This window comes from Leptonychotes weddellii, chromosome 9 (assembly GCF_054177405.1).
Source record: "Leptonychotes weddellii isolate Sample4059 chromosome 9, ASM5417740v2, whole genome shotgun sequence".
Taxonomy (NCBI): domain Eukaryota; kingdom Metazoa; phylum Chordata; class Mammalia; order Carnivora; family Phocidae; genus Leptonychotes; species Leptonychotes weddellii.
In genome coordinates this window covers 35272798-35295513 of record NC_138377.1, presented here as the reverse complement: position 1 = coordinate 35295513, position 22716 = coordinate 35272798, and the positions used below count along the sequence as shown (strand labels likewise).

Genomic DNA, 22716 nt, shown 5'->3' with positions numbered 1-22716 from the left:
AAACCATATGATAATTGACTTTCTCTGCTTGACTTATTTCACTTAGCCTAATCTCCTCCAGTCCCATCCATGTTGATGTAAAAGTTGGGTATTCATCTTTTCTGATGGCTGAGTAATATTCATTGTATATATGGACCACATCTTGCAGAGTGCTTTAAAGTGTAGGCCTTTGGAGGAGGCTTCTCTTGCCTAGATCTAAGAGTGTTACTAGACTGAGAATGGAGGTGACCATAGATCATTCTTTTACATGCCTCTTTGACTTTTCCCTATCCTGCTACCTCTGAATCTGCCTAGCCCCCAACACAATTTCTTTTAATTTGTAAATTTGTTTAATTTGTAAAATGAAACTGGTATCCCTTGGGGTACCTATGTCTAAAATGTAAGCTCCAAATGAAAATAAATATCTAAAAGTTTTTTTGTGTGTGTGAGATTTTCAAGTAGCAATGATTAATTTTCCTATCTCTGCTTCCCTGCCAGAAAAACGCACCCAAACAAAAAACCACCAAAACAACATAAAAAGGGTAAACTATATACAAATTGTTGTGGATTTGAGTATTGGCTTAAGTTCACCTTGTATTTTCTCTTTACAGGTGTGAAAGTTGTGTGGATTTACTGTTTATGAGAGGAGCTGGAAACTGTCCTGAGTGTGGCACTCCACTTAGAAAGAGCAACTTCAGGGTACAACTCTTTGAAGATCCTACTGTGGACAAGGAGGTTGAGATTCGGAAAAAAGTCCTAAAAATGTAACTATTATTGTTTGAATGATTCAGTATACAAAGAGGACTTTAAGTATTATTTCAATAATTGCTATAATTATTTACTGATGGAAATATGGATAGTTTGGCAAGTGAATAAATGCACAAATTCGTCTATGCATTTGTTAACAGAAATTAAGTACTTGAAGAATAGTTATCTAGCCTTTGTTAGAGAAGAGTAGATCATTTTGTTTGATAGCTTTACAATTCATTTACTATTTATTTTATAATTTAGTTAAATACATATTGAGTACCTACTGTGTGTGAATGCTGTGTTATTCATATTAGGCATTAGGTATGAAATGAGTGAAATAGCTATGAACCTTGCCCTTATAAGGCTTACAGTATAGTAGTATAGAATAGCATGGAGATAGATAATAAAACAGGCAAACTAAACAACTGTATGGTTATAAATTGAGAAGAATATTACGAAGTTAGTGACTGAGTGTTGGTGTGGATCACTGATATCAGGTGGGGCCTGTGAAGGTATCATTTAAGTTGAGATTTGAAGTGTGCTAGAGAAAATAATGTGTTAGCTATAATTTATTTTCATATATATCTGTGTGTGTACATAATATATTTATTTTTAATATTATCTTTTTCATTTATAATTTCATTTTTACTCTCTCTTTTTTTTTAAGATTATTTATTTGAGAGAGAGAATGAGAGAGAGAGCACATAAGCAGGGAGAGGGGCAGAGGGAAAGGGAGAAGCAGACTCCTCGCTGAGCAGGGAGCCCGATGCGGGCTTTATCTCAGGATCCCAGGATCCCAGGATCATGACCTGAGCCAAAGGCAGACGCTTAACTGACTGAGCCACCTAGGTGCCCCTAGTTTTTACTGTTTGTGAATAGTTTTGGGTTTTATTTTATCTGTCCTTTTATTAAAAGTGACCTTATTGTTTTTGAAGTTTAACAAATTAATATAAAACTTAATGTATTATTATTATTATATTTTTTGGTGGTATATGTTTCAACCTAGGTCACCAGTGTTTTAAAGATTTGTTTATTTATTTTAGAGAGAGAGAGAGAGAAAGAGTGAATGCAGAAGTGGGAGGGGCAGGGAGAGGAAGAAAGACTCTCAAGCAGACTCCATGCTCAGCACAGAGCCTGATGTGGGGCTTGATCTCATAACCCTGAGATTATGACCTGCGCTGAAAGCAAGAGTTGGACCCTCAACTGACTATGCACCCAGGTGCCCCCTAGGTCACCAGTGTTTTAGCAGCATCTTTCTAGGTACTTAACCTGTGTTACTTTATCAATGTCCCAGGCTGCTCTTTTATTACTTGTATTGCTTCTGGGAGATAGTCTCTTTTATTTTATTTTTTTTAAAAGATTTTATTTATTTATTTGAGAGAGAGCAAGAGCATGAGAGATAGTTGAGAGAGAGAAAGAGAGCACAAGCAGGCGGTGAGGTAGAGGGAGAAGCAGACTCCCCACCCAGCAGGGAGCCTGATGCGGGGCTCAATCTCAGGGTCCTGGGATCATGACTTGAGCCAAAGGCAGGCACTTAACCGACTGAGCCACCCAGGCACCCTAGATAGTCTCTTTTATATTAATTTTTTTTAAATTGATCCCTTGTAGTTTTCTAATTCTTCACAGGGACATTACAATATTTATAGAATTTCCTGATCTGGTATTCTTTAGACTATAATTGTCATGAAAAATTGGAAGGTGTTTTTTGAATTAATTTTTAGCTTTCTGAAAATTAGCAAATCTATTTATAAGAAGTAAATCAGGCTCCTAATTTCTTTCTTTTCCTTAAGTTTTAGAAGGATTTAACATATTTTATCATTCTCTCTTAATTCTATTCCTTCTCTGTAATCATAAGAATTTAAGAACAACATTCTTGGTCTAATTATAAACGTGGTGTCAAGAAAACAGTGTTTTACACAGTAAGTAATAAGCAGTGCTTTTCTATGTATCATGAATAAAATATGTAAGAAGAAACAAACCACTTAGATAATATTGGAAGCAAGAGATATGTAATATGTTGAATTTTTTCTTCTATTAAAGATACAATAAAAGAGAAGAAGACTTTCCTAGTCTAAGAGAATATAATGATTTCCTGGAAGAAGTGGAAGAAATTGGTATGTTTTTGATGCTTGTACTTTTGGTGTGCTACCCTGTATGCTTTTATCTTTTAGATGCCTAAAAGATAAACATCTCATATAAAATCTCTAACAAGTTTTATTGTGATAGCTGATGTTTTATCTATTTACTTTCTGTTGTACTGGAATCATGTTTGTTAAATTGAAGCCATACTTAAGTAAAGGACATACTTAAGTAATAAACATTTTGTCTCAGGGAAAATGGTATCACTGGTTTTTTTCCCCCCAAGATTTTATTTATTTATTTGAGAGAGAGAGAGAGAGAGAGCGCACAAGCAGGGGAGTGGCAGAGACAGAGGAGAAGCAGGCTCCTTGCTGAGCAGAGAGCCTGACACAGAGCTTGATCCCAGGACCCCGAGATCATGACTGGAACCAAAGGCAGACACTTAACCACCTGAGCCACCCAGCCGCCGCAGTAGTATCAGTTTATAGCTGGGAAGAAAGCCTGTATCTGTATATATCATCTATATGTTGAGGAGGTATTAGAGTCAACACAAGGAAAAGGTACACAGATTTTTTAAAAATAGGATTTCTATTATCTGCCTATGGTGACTAAAGCCATATGTTGTTTATCATTTATGTCTCTGTGCATGTAGTAGTTTGAAAATAGTTTGAAGCAGTTGACTATTGAAGTGGCATTCTTTTATTTAGTATTATTCTAGACTCAGAGGTTAGGGTAATCTTAGCTCCTTTTCTTTCTTTTGTGATTAGTCAAAAGGAAATGTTCATCAAAAGAAAGAATTATTAATTTTTTTTTAAGATTTTTTTATTTCTTTATTTGACAGAGAGAAAGAGCACAAACAGGGGGAGTGGCAGGCAGAGGCAGAGAGAGAAGCAGGCTCCCCGCCAAGCAGGGAGACCGATGTGGGACTCGATCCCAGGACCCTGGGATCATGACCTGAGCTGAAGGCAGTCACTTAACCAACTGAGCCACCCAGGAGCCTAGAAAGAATTATTTTTGCTTTCTTAAATAAGATTTCAGAGATGTTAAAAAGCCTGGAAGTTGTTACACATCAATTAAAAAAATTAATGTTTTTTTATAGCTGCCATAATTATTATTCCTCAATACAGGTTTGGAAATGAGACAAAAATTACAGACTGAAATAAGAATGAGACTTAGAGAATTAAATCATCTTTTTTATTCTTCTCTCAAACTTGATAGCCAAGCTGTGCTTATGTTATTTCATATTTAAAGTATGAATATAACAGACTGATCATTCTTTTTTTTTTTTAAAGATTTATTTATTTATTTGAGAGAGCGAGAATGAGAGAGAGAGAGAGAGAGTACATGAGAGGGGGGAGGGTTAGAGGGAGAAGCAGGCTCCTCGCCGAGCAGGGAGCCCAATGCGGGACTCGATCCAGGGACTCCAGGATCATGACCTGAGCCGAAGGCAGTTGCTTAACCGACTGAGCCACCCAGGCGCCCACAGACTGATCATTCTTTAGAGGAAGGTTTATATATGGAAAATTTTTAGAAAATTTAAACTCTTGAGGAATGGAGTATTCTAATGCCTTTAACTTCTTTATTAACCGAGAAAAACCCAGAGAATCTTTTTATTTCAACTGTTATGGAAACTTTTCCAAAATATCTAAGTTCATTTATTATGTCATAGCAAATAGCATGTACAGAATATAACTTAAGCTTTTTCTGGGATCATTTAGTGCCTTGGGGCCATAGTTTTTTCATTCTGATGGTATTCATTGCACTTTATGTGTAATCTTAGCAACCATCAGTGGCTTGGATTTTAGTTGAAAAAGTGGTAGAATTGGGAGTGCCAAGTCAAAGTAGAAAAGTTATGATATTGACTGAGAAGATAAACTGAAAGAAATCTGTAAGAACTGGGCAAGTGTAGAACTCTGATTAGATCTATAGAATATACATATTAAGTATAGGACAGACAGTTGGATAGTAGCAGGAATAAATCCAGCTCATGTTTATTCTAAAGGCAATGTGATTAGGTAAGAGTCTGGTCAGGTAATAAAGAGAAAGGAGATTATAGATGTCGGAGAGCAAGGTGTAATACATGGTTACAAGTCCAAGCAGGCAGGTAGGATAGATAATCTAAAGAAACCGATGGACAAAGAAGGTGGGGAAGGGAGGCGGGGATCTTGATTCTAGAATAAGGTTCTGGTTGAGCCATTATTTTTAAACATACATATTTTTTCTATGGGATGAATTAGTTGGAAGATATGAACAACTGGGGGCCCATAGGTAAGACCATGTTTATGTCCAGAAGGAGGAGCCAGGATTGACAGGTAAGAGCAAGTCTGGCTATTACAGCTATACCATATGTAGTCCTTTCCTTAACAGATAAGAAAATGGTGGCTTGGAGCATTTAATTTGAAAGTGATTCTGCTATCATGTATATTCATGAAGGACTGTCTTCAGTTGCAGTTATGTCGAAGATTTCTTAACTTACCTCCACTTAATTGATCCATTGGGGTAACTGACATTTCTCAGTCCTTCCATAAAATATACTGATTGAAGCCCAAAGCATAATGAATACATGATGAACCTTGTTCATTAGAAGATGACAAGTACATCTCTGTACTTCTCTCACCAGTTCATTTATATACTGAGAGTTGTTTGCATTGGTAACCAGGCCTTCTTATTTATTTATACTTGTAATTATGTAATTTAATTAAGTAGTTTATATGGTTGGGAAAAAAAGTGCACACCTTCTGAAGGATTCTGCTTCTCAAGTTCTTACTCCACTTTAGAAAATGGAAACTGAACAATATAGATGACAAGTATGGTTTATATAAGAAAGAAGCAATGAAAGAAACTAATTAAAGACTAGATATTGGCTATAGGTCATTAAGTTAGAGAATGACTGTGTACTTACTATATATGTTTTTTTTTTTTAAAGATTATTTATTTATTTATTAGAGAGTGAGCAGGAGAGAAACAGCATGAGAGGGGAGAGGGTCAGAGGGAGAAGCAGGCTCCCTGCTGAGCCGGGAGCCTGATGTGGGACTCGATCCCAGGACCCTGGGATCATGACCTGAGCTGAAGGCAGTCGCTTAACCAACTGAGCCACCCAGGCGCCCACTATATATGTTTTAAGTTAAAATATTTAAGGAGTGTGTATGTGTGTTTCCCTCCCTTAACAGACTTTTGTAAGTAATCAGCTACTAATCTTGATCATGCTGCATAAAGAGCAGTTCTGATTGTATTTGAAAATATTGATGAAATTTGGGGTCTAGCCTCTTCAACTTAGAGTTTATTTTCTGAACTTCAGTTTAGCAGATATTAATTGTTCTATGTGAACTACTTTACTTGCGGGGCATATATGATCTTTGCCTTCAGTAAGTTCAGACTCTAAAGGGGGAAATAATTATAAAAACTAATAACTATAATATAATGCCAAAGTAGTATAGGCATTTATTTGTAAAGTGTTATGGGAATACAGGTAACAAACAATTAATTCAACATTGGGAAATAGAAGTATAGTTTGATCAGAGAAGAGGTCATATTTGAATTTGACCTTAAAAGATGGAATAGGAGTTTACCAGGTGGGAAGAGGATGGAAGAACATTTCTAGCAAAAGACAAAATTAACAGAGATATAAGGGTATTGAATATGTTGGAGAATGAGCAAGTAATGTTATAAGTAAGTAGAACATGGGGAATTACTAGAAATGAGGCTTGAGAAACAGACTAGACCTGGGTTAATGAGAACTTTGCAAGCTAGGCTTTCAGGGTAAGATTTTATTCTATGGTCAATAGTGAGCCAGCAGGATAGTGTGGTAGCGATGTGGAATATTGACAGGAGATCCTTGAGTCTGGGCACATTTTTAAGGGGTTGTTAAAGCAATTTGGATGAGAAATAATGAGAACTTCGAGCAGGTAGTAGGGGAGTGGAATAGATAAAGGGGATGTTTTAGACAGAATATTCAAGGACTAATTTGATATAGGTGGTGAGGTAGAAGGAGCAGGCAGGGATGAGTTAAAATTGATGACCTTAAGCAGTAGGATAGTATTCATCAAGAAAATAAAAGCTGGAGGACAGGCAGTATTTTTTATTGTTTTGTTGGGTGGAGAGTGAAGCAATGAGAGAACGACTAGTTTTAGCTCTTTGAAGTTTTGTTAGGGTGTGGCTCCACCTCTTAGTTGTCTGTCATTGTTTTAATTGTTATGGTATAAATAAAACTTTCTTTTAAAATCTTATTTCAGTAGCTACTTTGTGTTTTATTCATGCTTTCAAAGATGATTAATTCAATATGATATCTGTATTGGATCTCTGTGTTAATCAAAAGTATAAAATGTTAATTTAATGGGCACATGTTAAGTGCCAGACTATGCTGTATTCACATTATCTCGAATAATTTTCACAGCTCTGAGAGAGGCACTTTTATTCCTTATTTTGCATATTGAGAAGAGGTAAAGGGAGCTTAAGTATTGTACTCAGGATTACATTGCTGGTAAATAATGGAGCCAAATTTTGAACATAGGTTTTTCTGACTCTTAGATCCATGAAAGTGCTTGCTAGCAAGTCTCAGAGTAGTTACTAGTCTGAGTCTAGAACATGGGGTGCTAATTAGGGAAATAGGAGATGAAAGAAGAAGAAGTAGATTGGGGCCATATTTTGAAGGACCTTAAAGAAGATCAAACTTGGGGCGCCTGGGTGGCTCATCATTGGGCTTCTGCCTTCGGCTTGCTTGGGTCATGATCCTGGGGTCCTGGGATGGAGCCCTGCATCTGGCTCCCTGTTTGGCGGGAAGCCTGCTTTTCCCTCTCCTGCTCCCCCTGCTTGTGTTCCCTCTCTCACTGTGTCTCTGTCAAATAAATAAATAAAATCTTTAAAAAAAAGAGAAAGAAGATTGAACTCAGTAATAAAGGTTGAAGAGTGCTATTGAAGATGTTTAGGCTTAGAGTGAGAGGAATAGAGTTGGTAGGGTGGCTAAGGAGTCAATGTTTGAGGATTTATAAATTGGGGATTGGTCATTCGGTTAAATAAATTTCATTTTGAATCCTTTCAACATCACAAATGTAAAAATTTTAAGATACTGGCATAATAATGGCATAAAATTACAATAGAAGAGGCACACATGAAGATGAACTTTCTTATAGCATAAACAATAGGCTCCTTTCTGTGGTTATGACAATCTAAACATAAAAATTCTTGTTCCTTTTGGCCACAGGGATTATCTCAAAGGTTTGTTCTTAGTTTCATAATAAATAGATTATTCTTTTGGTTCAGGGTATGCTTATTTTGAAAGGGTGAGAAAGTCCTAAGGGCTTTAATTATAAATTCTGGATGTCAAAAAGACTTCAAAATTGTACTTAAATAACATTAAATCTTTCAGAAAATACAATAGGTTTTTTGTTGCCTTTTAATACTTGACTAAAGGCAGGTCAACATCTGAGCTAAACCGGCAGCCAGATAAAGGGGCAAATGATTGTTATAGAAAATTATCTTGTATTCTTTTTTCTTCAAGACTGTTATACCAACCTGATTCATACGGCATGAATGAGACTTGCTTCATCTGAAAAGTTTTTAAAATAGTACTTTACTTTTTAAAAAAACTATTTTTTTTCTTTTTAAAGGAAGCAATTTGTATTATTTATGATTATAAATTTGTATCTATTATATTGCTATTACCTTGGCTTTCTAAATGAAAAAATGAAATAAATTGGTTATTTTAGTTTTATTGGAATTGATTACAAAGTTTTTAATAAGCATAAAAGAAAGTTGTATACAGATAAATTTCACTTAGGATTCAACTTTACCTATTTCTGGGTTCTACTTAATAGAAAATTTGAATCAGTAGTACCCTGTCTAGCTTGCTGATAAACTTTTTGTTTTCCTTAACTGCTCTAAATATTCTGTTAGAGTTCAATATAGGATATCAATTTGATTACCTTTACTTCTCAGATTTATAACCAAAAGAAACCAAGATAATTTTTTTCATGTACTTTATATCTGCTTGCTTTGCCATTCTGTAGAATTCAGTTCTGTAATTATAAAGATCATTTTAATTAAATCTGTAATTATAAGGGTAATAATAAACATTAGCATTGGTTTATTTATTTTTTCCTCTCTTATGGTAATTCCCAAGTATTTCTTGAGCTCTTACCAGATGGGAAATTCCTTTTTTTTTTTTTTTAATAGACTATTTTTTATAGCAGTTTTAGAGTCATAGCAAAATTAAGTGGAAAGTACAGAGTTCCCATATACCACCTGCCCCACTCATGCACAGACTTCCCTGCTATCAACATCCCCCCACCAGGGTGGTAAATTTGTTATAATCGATGAGCCTACATTGACATATCATTATTGCTCAAAGACCATAGTTTATGTGAGAGTTCACTCTTCATGTTGTGCATTTTATGGGTTTGGACAAATATATAATGACATGTATCCACCATTATGATATTTTACAGAATAGTTTCACTGCCCTAAAATTCATCTGTGTTCTGCCTATTTGTCCCTTCTTCCTCCCCTAACTTCTGGCAACCATTGATCTTTTTGTCTTTGTAGATTTACCTTTTTAAGATTGTAATGTAGTTGGAATCATATAGTATTAGCCTTCTCAAATTGGCTTCTTTGACTTAGCAATAATATGCATTTATGGTTCCTCCTTGTCTATTCATGATTTGATAGCTCATTTTGTTTTAGTGCTGAATAATATTTCACTGTCTGGATGTACCACAATTTATCCATTAACCTATTGAAGGACATCTTGGTTGCTTCCGTGCTTTGGCAATTATGAACAAAGCTGCTGTAAACATTTGTGTACAGGTTTTTGTGTGGACATAGTTTTCAGTTCCTTTGGATTAATATGAAGCAGTGTGACTGTTGGATAAAATGGTGAGAGTATGTTTAATTTTGTAAGAAATAAACTGTCTCCCAAAGTATTGTGTCATTTTGCATTGCTGCTGCAATGAACGAGAGTTCTTGTTCCTCCACATCCATGTCAGCATTTGGTGTCAGTGTATTGGATTTTGGTCATTTTAATGGGTATGTACTGGAAATATTTTATTGAAGTGTTGGAAGTGATAAAGATGAATCAGACCTACAATCTGCCCTCAGTGAACACTCTATTAGGTCAAATAGATATGTACATTGAAAATAATTTTATAGGGTAGAAAGTGGATAAGTGCCACCAGTATGTTATTAGCAATGTATTGTGGGCATTCAGGGATGGAGAGATTGTACCTGCAAAGTGAGTTATAAAGAAGAGCTGGTGATTCAGCTGCATAGAAAGGTGGGCCAGATATGGACATCCACAGTTCTGGGTTGAGGTTGGTACTAAGATATGGGTTCTCTGGGAGCAGTATGATCACAAGTATGGTAGGAAAGTGCGGAGCCTGTACAGGTGCAGAGGAAGAGCTGAACTGTGCTACCAGTGTTTTTCAGGCATTGAGAGAAACAATACAACTAGTGTTGTAGATAAAAGTTCAGGCTTTGGAATCAGATAGCCTATGTTAAAATCCTAGTTACAACATTTACTGGTTGTATAACTTGGATGTAGTTATTTAATGTCTTTAAACCTTATCTTTAAAGTGAGTAATAGAAGTACCTATCTCAGAAGGTTATTGGGAGGATTAAGTGATATCATTAGACCAGATGCTGGACATAGTGCCTGTCATATGTACTTCGTAGATACTTGATACACACACAGTGTATGCAGAGTGTATTCTTCAAGCAAAATTTTGAAGGGATCACTTCAAGCAAGCAAATGAAGCAAAGCCTCTCTGGTTGGAATTGCTTAGTCTTTCCATTGGTTCTTGAAGAGGCTCTGAGGAATCTGCAGAACTCACAGAGTAGAGGGGAAAAGCATTGTAAGAGATAAGATTGGATTTTCCCTTTTCAAGGCATTGTGGATGCAGGAGCAATGAGCGAACTGAGTGACTGAATGACATAATCAGAACTTTGTTTTAGTAGGGTTAATTGGTAGCTGATTCCATTAAAAGGACAGTTTATTCCTTTAATAAATACTTCTTCAACAGCTAGCACAGTGCTAGATATTATTTAATGCATGAAGCAAGGATACTTTTAGTTCTTCCTTGTTGTCACTTGATCTTATAGTGTCCTGTATTATTACTTGAGTTTATGTGTTTAGGGGTGATCTCCTAAATGAGAGATCTTTAGTCTTTGAAAATAGGAAATTCTTTGTATGCTTATAGCCTCATAGTGTTGGGAACCGAATAGATAATCATTGAATTTCTTTTTTCCTTTCCTTATGTCTGGATGATACAGAGATTATATAAAATATGGTCTTTGAGTGCAAGATAAAGTGTAAGTAAAGAACACTGTGTATGTGTATACATATTATATGAAGTAGAAAGAGATTTTTATATGAGCTGTAAATAATGTTTTCAACATTAAGAGAAGGAAATTCTTTCCAGTTAGGGAAGTCAGGGAGAACTTCATAGAAAAGGTAGTTTTTGGGTAGACATTTAAAGATTGGGTATAATTTCAGTAGTAAGAATGGGGATCAGGCATTCTAGGCAGAATGGTGTGATCAAAGGAACTGGAACAGGAAATGTACGGGACAGTTGGGAAATGCAGACCGTCTACTTCCAAGAGAGAAAAAGGAGAGAGAAAAATAGTTATAGCCGGATTGTGAAGGGTTCTGAATTCTAAAAGTGTTTGATTTTTTTTTCTAGTAAAAAGAGGAAAGGCAGAAGGGATGAGAGGACTATAGGATGGTAGAGGTGCAAGGTCATTAGAGGTGTGCTTCAGAAATATTAGTGTGACAGCATTGTATATTATGGATTGCGTTAGAGTGTAGGGTCAGATGCAAAGATTCTGGAGATAGGAAGTTAAATCAGAGATTATTATAAATGATCTGGGGAGAAATACGATCTGGCATGGTATATTGTCAGGGCACTTTGAGAATAAGGACAGCTTTAAAGAGATTTTGATGGTACAATCTGTAGGATTTGGTTACTGCTGCTTGTAGAATGCAAAGGAGAGTGGGTCAGATGAATCAGGTGTTAAATCTTGGTGTCTTAGCATGAGAATCGTAACAGATAAAGGTTTTACAAGGAGGAACAGGTTTGGAGATAATTATGTGTTTGGCTTTCTGAAATGTACTTTGAGATAGTGTCAGCTTTTCCTGGCATTTATTTGGTTGAAACTATGGGAAGTGATGAAATTGCCCAAGGAATAGAGAGGGAAGGAAAGAGGGCAAAAGCCAGAATCATACAGATTACTTAGAGACTAAGAAGAGCCAGAGATGGAAACAGGAAGGAGTAGTTGGAGTAGTAGGAGACAGATCAGGAGAATGTATTAAATTAGTCAAGAGAAGAAAGTGCCTAAGGAAAAATAAGTGATCAGTATTGTTAAGTGGGCATAGATACTGAGGATGGTAGAGGTTGTAAAAGATTATTGGGTTTGGTGGCTCAGTAGATGACCTGTTAAATATAAGGAGTAAATTGTGAGTGATTGACAAAGATAGCAGAATCACACTCCATTAACAAATGGATCACAGTTGACTTTCTAAGGGCAGTTGCTAGTTTTGAGCCTCCTTCTTTGTTTTGTGTTGGGGCCAGAGTGGGATTTATGGGGAATGCCTTCCATTGCATGTTAGCCAGATTCCCTGGTTTACCACCATTACTATTTTCTTTTCTACTTTGTGGTAAAAAAGCTGGAGAAGTAGCTAGAGGACTATTGTTTCTCGGTTTCTCTCATTTCTCCTAGAGTTTAAAAATTGCATATAATAGTATTGATGATTGCTTTTGTTTTTTCTACATATGTAGGTGAGCCTGGGTTTTTAACAGTGATTATGATAAGTTGATGTTCTGAAATCCTTTGGCCTTTTGAGGAGATAAAAATGAAATAATGGATCAGATTGGTCTTTAGAGTATGTTTGATGCCTTACTCAACAAAATAGGTAACCCTATGTTGGTCTCCCAATATTACTTTTCAATTCTTATAAGCTTCTATAATCCAAAAGTCTAGGAGCTATTTGACTTTTTCTCTCTGGCTTATTTTACTTAGTGTAATACCTTCCAGGTCCGTCCATGTTGTTGCAAATGCCAAGATCTCACCTTTTTTTCTGTCTAATATTCCATTGTGTGTGTGTGTGTGTGTGTGTGTGTGTGTGTGTGTGTATACACCACATCTTCTCTATTCATTCCTTTATTGACGGGCATGTGAGTTGCTTCCGTATCTTGGCTATTGTAAATGATGCTGCAGTAAACATAGGGGTGCATATATATTTTGAATTAGTGTTTTTGTTTTCTTTGGTAAATACCCAGTAGTGGAATTACTGGATCATATGGTATTTCCACCTTTACTTTTTTGAAGAACCTCCATATTGTCTTCCACAGATACTATATTAATTTACATTCCCACCAACAGTGGACGAGGGTTCCTTTTTCTCTGCATCTTTGCCAACACTTGTTATCTCTTTCTTTTTTGATTTTAGCCATTCTTACAAGTGTAAGATGATATCTTATTGTGGTTTTGATTTGCATTTTCCTGATGATTAGTGATTTTGAGCATCTTTTCATGTATCTGTTGGCCATTTGTATGTCTTCTTTGGAAAAGTGTTTAATCAGGTCCTCTGCTTTTTAATCGGATTATTTGTTTTTGGTGTTGAGTTGTATCAGTTCTTTATAAATTATATATATTAACCCCTTATCATATATATCATTTGCAAATATCTTCTCTCATTCAGCAGGTTGCCATTTTGTTTTGTTGATGGTTTTGTTCCCTGTGCAAAAAACTTTTTATTTTTATATAGTCCCAGTGGTATATTTTGGCTTTTGTTTCCCTTGCCTTAGGAGACACACCATATGATTTCACTTATATGTGAAATCTAAAAAACAAACAAATGAATAAAACAAACAAAGTAGAATCAGACCTATTAATATAGAGAACAAACTGATATTGCCAGTGGGGAGGGGGTGAGGGGATGCAAGACATGGGTGAAGGGGGGAGTAGGGGATACAGGCTTTGAGTTATGGAATGAATAAGTCACAGGGATATAAGGTACAGCATAGGGAATATAGTCAATAGTGTGTAATAAGGTTGTATTTAACAGATGGTAACTACACTTGTGAGCACAGCATAACCTATAGTTGTTGACTCACTGTGTTGTACACCTGAAACTAATGTAACAGTGTGTGGCAACTATGCTCAAATAAGAAAAAAAAGAAAGGAGAAAAGTAAAAGAAAAAATCTAGGAACTATTTGAGATGTTTGTTAAAGGAAGGAGTGAGATGAGGAAGAAATCTGTAAAAACATGGCTTAGAGCATAGTTATTTAGGGTAGATCAAACCTGTTTATAGGACAAGCAGGAAGTAAGGATAAGTAATTGGAGAAGGGATAGAATGGCTAATAATGGATGGAGAAAGATTACAGAGAAGCCAAGCGAGGTCTGAATTGAATTATGGATTAGGAGAATCTTAATGATACGGATTTTTCTCTAGACAGGTTGGTGCAAACGCTGTAAGGGGTAGGATAGTGGGTTGGTACTTTATAATATGAATTTGTATATACCAGAAGAGGTGCTTTTGGTTGGTATTTAGAGTACCATAGTGACTGATTTATATATGTAAACTTAGAAGGGAGTAAGGCATTTTTTTGAGTTGGAATTATATAAAAATTATAAAATTAATAAAAAATTAAAAATTATAAAATATTCTAACTCATTGAAAATTTATCACTTTTTTGAACATACCTCAGTGGCTTCTCTTATGAAATTATTTCAGTCTTCGGTCTGGATGCCAGTTTATCCTTTACCTTCCTAGTTAATCTATGCTCTATTTCATACTCTTTTAAATCTAGACTATATGGAAATAATTCAGGCTTGTGTCCAGCCATGTTAGAGACCACTGGAATGTGAATAAAACTTGTTTTTGTGGAGACGCCTGGGTGGCTCAGTTGGTTAAGTGTCTGCCTTCGGGTCAGGTCATGATCCCAGGGTCCTGGGATTGAGCCCTGTGTCAGGCTCCCTGCTCAGTGGGGAGTCTGCTTCTCCCTCTGCCCCTCCCCCCTGCTTGTGCTCTCTCTTTCTCTCTCTCAAATAAATAAATAAAATCTTTAAAAAAAACCTTGTTTTTGTTTGCTGTAAATTATACAAATATATAATATTTTTTATTCTTTTGGATAATTTTTCTGTTTGTGTAGCACAGTTTTTTTTTTTTTTTAAAGATTTTATTTATTTATTTGACAGAGAGAGGTATAGCGAGAGAGGGAACACAAGCAGGGGGAGTGGGGAGAAACAGGCTTCCTGCTGAGCAGGGAGTCCGATGCGGGGCTCAGTCCCAAGACCCTGGGATCATGACTTGAGCTGAAGGCAGATGCTTAACGACTGAGCTACCCAGGCGCCCTAACAGATTCTTTTCAGTATTGATTCTGACCAGTGTAGTAGATCCCAGACTTACTCTTTTTCCTTAAAAAATTTAAGTAATCTTTTATATGCTTTTAAAGTTAGACTGGGGCCTATAAAAATCAAATCTAATATTATGGCAAACATATATCTTAGGTTTTCTGGGGTGATTCAGAGATTTAGATATTCTGTGTGATAGTCAGATAGTTGTATAGTTGGCTTTGAAAACATAGTTGCTGAACTAGGATTAGCCTCTAAAATAGCCAGTAGGTAAAAGGACATAAAAGGAGCTGTAAGTAATAACCTGATGAATTAAGTCACTGTGATGAATTTATTTATTATCTACTCAAGATTTATATTAAAGCTATATTTCCTGTCATTGTTTCCTTTCTGATGCAGTTTTCAACTTGACCAACAATGTGGATTTGGATAACACCAAAAAGAAAATGGAGATGTATCAAAAGGAAAACAAAGATGTCATTCAGAAAAATAAGTTAAAGCTGGTTGGTTGCTGAGTATTTTCTTCTTTTGTATTAGAAATGAATGCTTCCATATGATCCCTGAAAAGCTATCTTCCTCTAAAACGAATTAAATTTACAAAGAATTTAGCTGAAGTCCAGAGCAGAAATACTGTATATGTATATAGGCACGTAGATAGGAGGCACACTGTAGCTATAACAACTTTGATAGCATTATTAAAATATATTCTGTAAAGGAAGAATTGTGGGCATGCAGAGATTTGTACTTATACAAACTTACACAATTTAGCTGTTATTTCTTTAACCCTTGCCTTTCTAGTTTTGGAGGAAAGCAGAAGTACTTATTTTTGAGGTAATTTATCAGGAATTTGTGATTGTTGGTCAAAATGATACTAGTCATATCTGGATCACATAGCTTGTGTTTTCATTTTGTGTTTAGAAGGACTTTCTCCTTATAGTCTTAGGACTGTTTCATTTAGGTACTTCTTTCTTGCCATAAAGCTCTCAAGGAATTGACACTACATTCTCATTCCATTCATACCCAGCCTGACTTCCTTAGAAAGGTGTTTCATTTCTAAGAGGATCAATGTGCCATAAAAATGACTCTCTTTGCCCAGTAGCCTTCTCTGGGTACATTAGAAAATACATGCAAAATAGGTATGCCTAGGTAACTTGTTGCATTAGCCCCATTTAACTCATTAATAGAAGGATGTTCCTTTCAAGTGAATACTTTTTTTCATTCATCATTTTAAGCTAGGAAATATTGACAGTTGCTGTCAAAAGAATAATCTAATTTCAAGCTGGTTATTTATTTTAAGGCAGAAATTTCTAATTATCTGAAAACTTTATAATGATAGGTTATTGAATGAAACAAATTCTTTCAGTGGGAATATTTGAATTGCTTTTATTCTTTTTATTCTATTAATGTTTAATACCTAGCTATGTTTTAACTAAGTGATTTGGTCAGTAATTCATTAACATTTATTAACTAATCATTCTGTGCAGAATGTTATAACTACTAGTGATACTGACCTGGGTATTTGGTACTGCATAAACATACAGAGATAGGACCACATTTTTTAAGACGATGCTAGTTGACCTTTACCAGTAACTTGGTATCATTGAGTAGAGCCCAGCTCTCTTGTGGCCAGTGAAGTATGGACTAACTTACATGGCTGATGTCTTTTTACTAACCTAAGACAGCAACTTGCTTTTCATGTCTCTGTAAATGTTGAAGTCTCACTGTTCTAAAAACATCAAAGTTGTATCAAAGAAGAAAAGAAAAAAAGTCTTCTGCATGATTAGTCATCTAAAGCAACCCATTTCTGACGTAGAGAAACTATTATTGAGCTGTCTGCTAAGGAGATCTTATTTGTTTCATGGAGCTGGTACCTATCATCAATCAGTGTGAACATGGAGAAACTGAATGTGATCTAATCTTCTGACTTTTTTTTTTTATTATGTTATGTTAATCACCATACATTACATCATTAGTTTTGTGATCTAATCTTGAAGTAGAGTCTTAGTGAAGATTAGCTTTAAATATTTATTCTATTCTATTCTACTTATTTATTATTTCATTGAACTACAGTTGTAACTACATTGTTAACAGTAGTTTCAGGTGTATAATATAGTGATTCAACAAGCATATACAATATGCTATTCTCATCGCAAGTGTAGCTATCTTCTGTCACCATACAGCATTATTATAATACCACTGACTATATTCTCTATGCTGTACCTTTTATCTCTTAGTTTATTCATTCCATAACTGGAAGCTTGTATCTCCTTCTCCCCTTCACCCATTTTGCCTTCCCCCGACCCCTTTCCCCACTGGCAGCCACCAGTTTGTTCTCTGCATTTATTCATCTGTTTCTGCTTTTTGTTTGTTTGTTTATTCATTTGTTTTGTTTTTTTTAGATTTCACATATAAGTGAAATCATATGGTATTTGTCTTTCTTTGACTTCTGACTTATTTCATTTAGCATAATACCCTCTAGGTCCATCTGTGTTGTTGCAAATGGCAAGATCTCATCCTATCTTTATGGCTGAGTAATATCCCTGTGTGTGTGTTTGTGTGTGTGTGTGGGCAGGGTGTGTATGTACATTACATCTTTTTTATCCATTCAGTTGTCATTGGACACTTGGGTTCCTCCCATATCTTGGCTGTTCTAAATAATGCTGCAATAAATATAGGGGTGCACATATCTTTTTGAATCATTGTTTTGTTTTATTTGGGTAAATATCCAGCAGTGGAATTACTGGACCATATGGTATTTCTATTTTTAATTTTTTGAGGAACTTCCATATTGTTTTCCACAGTGACTATACCCATTACATTTCCACCAGTAGTGCACAAGAGTTCCTTTTCTCCACATCTGGCCAACACTTGTTATTTAAAATTAGCTTAATTTTTATTTTCAATTTTCTAGATTCTCATGAGCAGCAGAGATTGCTGTGTAGAATGTCAGTTTAGCAAAATAAAAAAAATCAGTTCATAACATTTGTTGAACATCTGCTAAGCATATTGTACAGAAAGATGAATAAGAAGCCAGGTAATTTCAATACAATGTCATAAGCATGTGGAAAGTGCTGTGTGCTTGTTCTTATAGGAGTATAGAGGAGGGGTAACTAATCCATTCTGATAATATTGGGAAAGGCATTCCAGGTGAGATGATGCCTGAATGGGAGCCTTAAAGGACAAGCAGAACTTAAGGTGGAGAAGATGGGACAAGGGTAGAAATAGGGACACTGAACAAGGACATTCCAGGCAGAAAGAAATCATAAGCAAAGGCAAGAAGTTCTGAGAGGTTTTAGTAGTTTTATATTGCCAAAGTTCAATAGAGAGAGAGAGAGAGTTGAAGTTGGAGAAGTAGAAAGGGCGTAGATCACATAAGGAAATTTATTATGAAAAGTAATTTGGGCTTAAATAGACCAGCTGTGTGTGTGTGTGTGTGTGCGTGTTTAGAGGGAGAGAGAGAAAGTGGCAGGAGGAGCAGAGGGAGAGAGAGAATCCTAAGCAGGCTCCACGTGCAGTGCACAGCCTGACCGTGGGATTTGATCCCGCAAGCCTGAGATCGTGACTGAAATCAAGAGTTGGACGCTTAACTGACTGAGTCACCTAGGTGTCCCAGTTGTTTTTATGTTTTAATAGGTGAACCTTTTCTTCAAATGAAAGCTTGCTTGGAATACTTTTGTTGTTAAAGTGATAATGGGAGGAGGGATAGGCTGAATTTCCATTTATTTAATCTCTTCTGTAGTGTACCTTAGGCATCTTATTAGAGAGTTCCAAGATTCCTTGGAGTAATGTTATAAAAACGTGGCTGTGGATGATTTTCATTGAAGGGTTTTAAACCAAGTGGTAATAAGGTATTGTCTGTGTTAGAATAAATGTAGTGGTTTGGTGGAGGTTGAATTTGAGAGAATCAAGCTTGGAGTTTGGGAAGCCAATGGGAAGTTATTGCAGTTATGTTGGTGAATTTAGAGGTGACTTAAACAAGAAATGGAAAGGTGGGGATGAATTGGAGAGATAGTTTGAGTTTAAAATAGCAAGTCCTACTGATGGATTAGGAGTGGGAGGTGAAGGCAAGGGAGGTTGATTGGGTAAGGTAGTATTAGGAAGAACACAGAGACCTTTAGTTTTCAACCTGCTTCCCTTCTCTCAGTCCAATACCTTCTTCATTGTCCCCAGTGTTTGATTTTTAATGATGGCTGTTTTTCCATTTATTCAGTCAGCTAGCTAGCTAATCAATATTTATTGAGGCCTACTATGTCCAAGATACTCGCATATTCTATTTCAGTGAGAAAATTGAGGCTACCAGTTTCTTATTGTTAAAAACGATAGACTATTAGGTCTGAATCTCATTTGGCCTGTTGGCAGTGTTTGGTGTAGCCTCCTCCCTTGATACTGAAACCCTATTCTTTAACTTCTGTGGGGCCACTCCATTCCTCATCCTGCTGCTCTCACCTTCCCCTTTCATCTTCTTAAGAGGCTTAGCTTTCCTTCCTGACTCCTAAAACATGGTTCCTTTCAGTGCTTCTCTTTATGAGTTACCCCTTTATACTAATTACTTTCAAATGTTTCTGTAGCACATTGTTTTTTCTCCTGAGCTCCTAGAATTATACTATGTAATATATACATATATCTATAAATAGTTAATAGATATTTATTTCTTGATGTATTATAGGCACTTTTAATTCAGCATTCCAGAGCTGAGTTTTTAAATCTTTACCACTTGTTTCTACTATTATGTTTTTTATCCAAGTGTTCAAGCCGTATCTGATCTGTCTTACTATACTGTTGATAGTCTCTGCTCATCATTTTTCAAATCTGGTTCCCCCTCCATTTCTATTATTATTATTACCTTATTTAGGACTCTCATCATTTCTTATCTGGTTTTCCTGTTTTCAGTGATGGCCTGATTGATCTGTATACTTTACTGCTTCTAGTTGTCTTTCTAAAGTTATCCCTCAAATTTCCCTAATTTTTTTCTGATTGTCTTAGTATGGCTCACATTGCCGTAGTGTGGTATGAGGACCCTCCAGGATCTGCCCTCTGCTTGCCTTTTCAGTTTTATCTAGAACTTTTCCCCACCCCCATACTTCATGACTTGGCCATACCACTCATTCCAGCTTTATTCATGTCTTTGCATCTTTGTTTTGTCTGCCTGAATAGCTGTTCTACTCTCTAATGGGGGCAAATACCTACTGTTTGAGGTCTTAGCTCAACCTCTTAGGTTTCCTAGGGTTGCTGTAACAAATTATTAAAAACTGGGTGACTTATAACAGGAATTTATTATCGTTCTAGAGTCTAGAATTCTGAAATTAAGGTGTTATCAAGGTCATGCTTTCTCTAAATGCTCTAGGGAAGAATCCTTCCTTGCCTCTTCTAGCGTCTGGTGGTTGTCAGCAACCTTCAGTGTTACTCTGATCTGTACCTTTGTCTTCACATGGCCTTCTCCTCTGTGTCTGCATTTCTAGTATGACTCCATCTTAACTTGATTACATCTGCAAAGACCCTGTTTTCAAATAAGGTCACATTTACAGGTACCAGGGGTTAATTAAGACTTTCAACATATATTTTGGGGGATACATTTAACCCACAACACTCTATATGAAATCTTTTCTTTCTCTGTGTGTCCTTTATCACTGCAAGGAGAGTTTACCAGTCTATCGATTCTGTTTTCACTGTACCCTCTTTAACACTTGTTACACTTAATTGATTACATGTCACTATTTTACTGTAAGGCTCATCTTTTTCTGCTTATATGCCTCTAATCAAGTAGTTTACTTTTCCAGCTTTCATATCTCAGCCCCTAACTTTCTACATTTATTCCTACTAATTCTTCTAGCTCAAGTTTGAATTCTCTTCTCCACTGGGGGCCTGAGTTAGAGTAGCAACCTTGCCAACAGAGAAGGAAGAGTTTGTAAAATTATAGGAAGAGATGCTAGTAGGATGTAGCAACTGACTTAAGGGGAACGGGGGTGGGGGGGCAGAGAGGGAGTAAACAGGGATGAATTTATGGTTTCAAATGGAGTTGACTGAGATGTAGGTGTGCACTTAGTGGACGTAAGGAATATAGGAGTATGATCAGCTTTGGGAGATCAGATGCTAAACTTAATTTTGGGTCTAGTAGTGAGTTTGAATTGTAGGTGAAACATCTTTTTGTTTGAGAACTTTATCTAATGTGTGAATTGAAAAAAAAATCTAATAGAGGGTTTTAAATATTTATGTAAAATATATATTTTTCTCTGAGGTCTTCGTTATTCATATATTATATTCATGATGCTCAAACCTATTATGCTCTCTTCCTCTATTCTGTATTTACTTGAAGTGCCATAATTTCTCAGTGTTCTGTCAAATTAAAAAAAAAAGAGCTTTAAAATAAAGCCATTTAGATTTTACTGTATTTTTCATTCATAAGAATTAAAGAGCAAAGACTAGGTATATGATTGCTTTGAAGTATGACTTAGAATTGTAATAAATTTCAGAGCCTGGAATTATTTCTGAGGAATTCCATTAAAGGAGAATGAGTAGAACTATGGTTCATTCTGTTTACATATTAGCTTTGAATTTTGAATTTTTCAGTGCACAAATTTATGTGCTTATGTTAAAAAATAACTTCAGTTTTTTACAGCTTCCCTTAAGTGAATGCTATTTGGAACTCTAGCATCATGAAGACTTATTTCAGCTTGGGAAAAAGCAGTTCAGTACAGTGATAACTTTTCATTATCTGGAATGTTCTGGAAATTGTTTCTGTTAAATAAGCCAGTCTTTTCAATGGAGTCTTTCAGTTAGTATCTCTGTATATGGACTGTCTCTTTGTTGTTTTTGTTGGGTTTTTGGTTTTGAATGACTTGAAACTATCTGTAATAATTATAAATAAATCCATTACTAAGCACATTTCCTGCAGATGGGCGCAGTGTACTTGTTTAGGTGTTTGTTTAATGGTAGGTGTCATTCTCTTTGATAGTACCATGTCCACATGAAATTAAATGAACTCTAGTTCCCTCAGAGTAGAAATGCTGCTCTATTAAACCGTGACTAGTGTGTTTCATGCTTCCAAAAAAGAAAGTGTCAGAGTGTAGTTAGGATTGATTTTGGTTACTAAATTTATTCCATGCTGTATATAAATATTTCTGTTTTAGACTCGGGAACAGGAGGAATTGGAAGAGGCTTTAGAGGTAGAAAGACAGGAAAATGAACAAAGAAGACTGTTTATACAAAAAGAAGAACAACTGCAGCAGATTCTAAAAAGGAAGAATAAGCAGGCTTTTTTAGATGAACTGGTATGTATTAATAAATAGTGCATTCCTATTTATTATGCTGGATAATGGCATTTAAATGGCATTTCTACTGGTATATTCAATGCTGGTGTATTCAACTTCTGTTCCTTCATAAAAAAAAGCTTGTCAATATCCGTTTTATTTTCAGATGAGAGAGGAATATAACTGATGTTAGACAGTGTACTATTTATAGGTTATTTATGTGTTTTTAAACTTACTGACTAAAACTCATTGTTTTCAGAGCAATTTTCTCCTGAATAGTCCTGGCTCTCTTATAACTAGCTCCTTTTTTTTTTT

At 35.7% G+C, this 22716-nt stretch overlaps 1 protein-coding gene across 7 annotated transcripts in view; it reads left to right on the top strand.

Annotated features, from left to right (window-relative positions):
* Positions 1 to 22716, top strand: part of MNAT1 (MNAT1 component of CDK activating kinase) — a 200723-nt gene that overhangs the window by 58516 nt on the left and 119491 nt on the right. For all 7 annotated transcript variants that reach the window (XM_031024500.2, XM_081830429.1, XM_081830427.1 and 4 more), the window contains 4 exons: positions 591 to 743; positions 2770 to 2843; positions 15554 to 15657; positions 22282 to 22422. In XM_031024500.2, the coding sequence (XP_030880360.1) occupies positions 619 to 743; positions 2770 to 2843; positions 15554 to 15657; positions 22282 to 22422 (444 nt within the window). In that variant the 5' untranslated portion in view covers positions 591 to 618. The remainder of the gene's footprint in view (positions 1 to 590; positions 744 to 2769; positions 2844 to 15553; positions 15658 to 22281; positions 22423 to 22716) is intronic.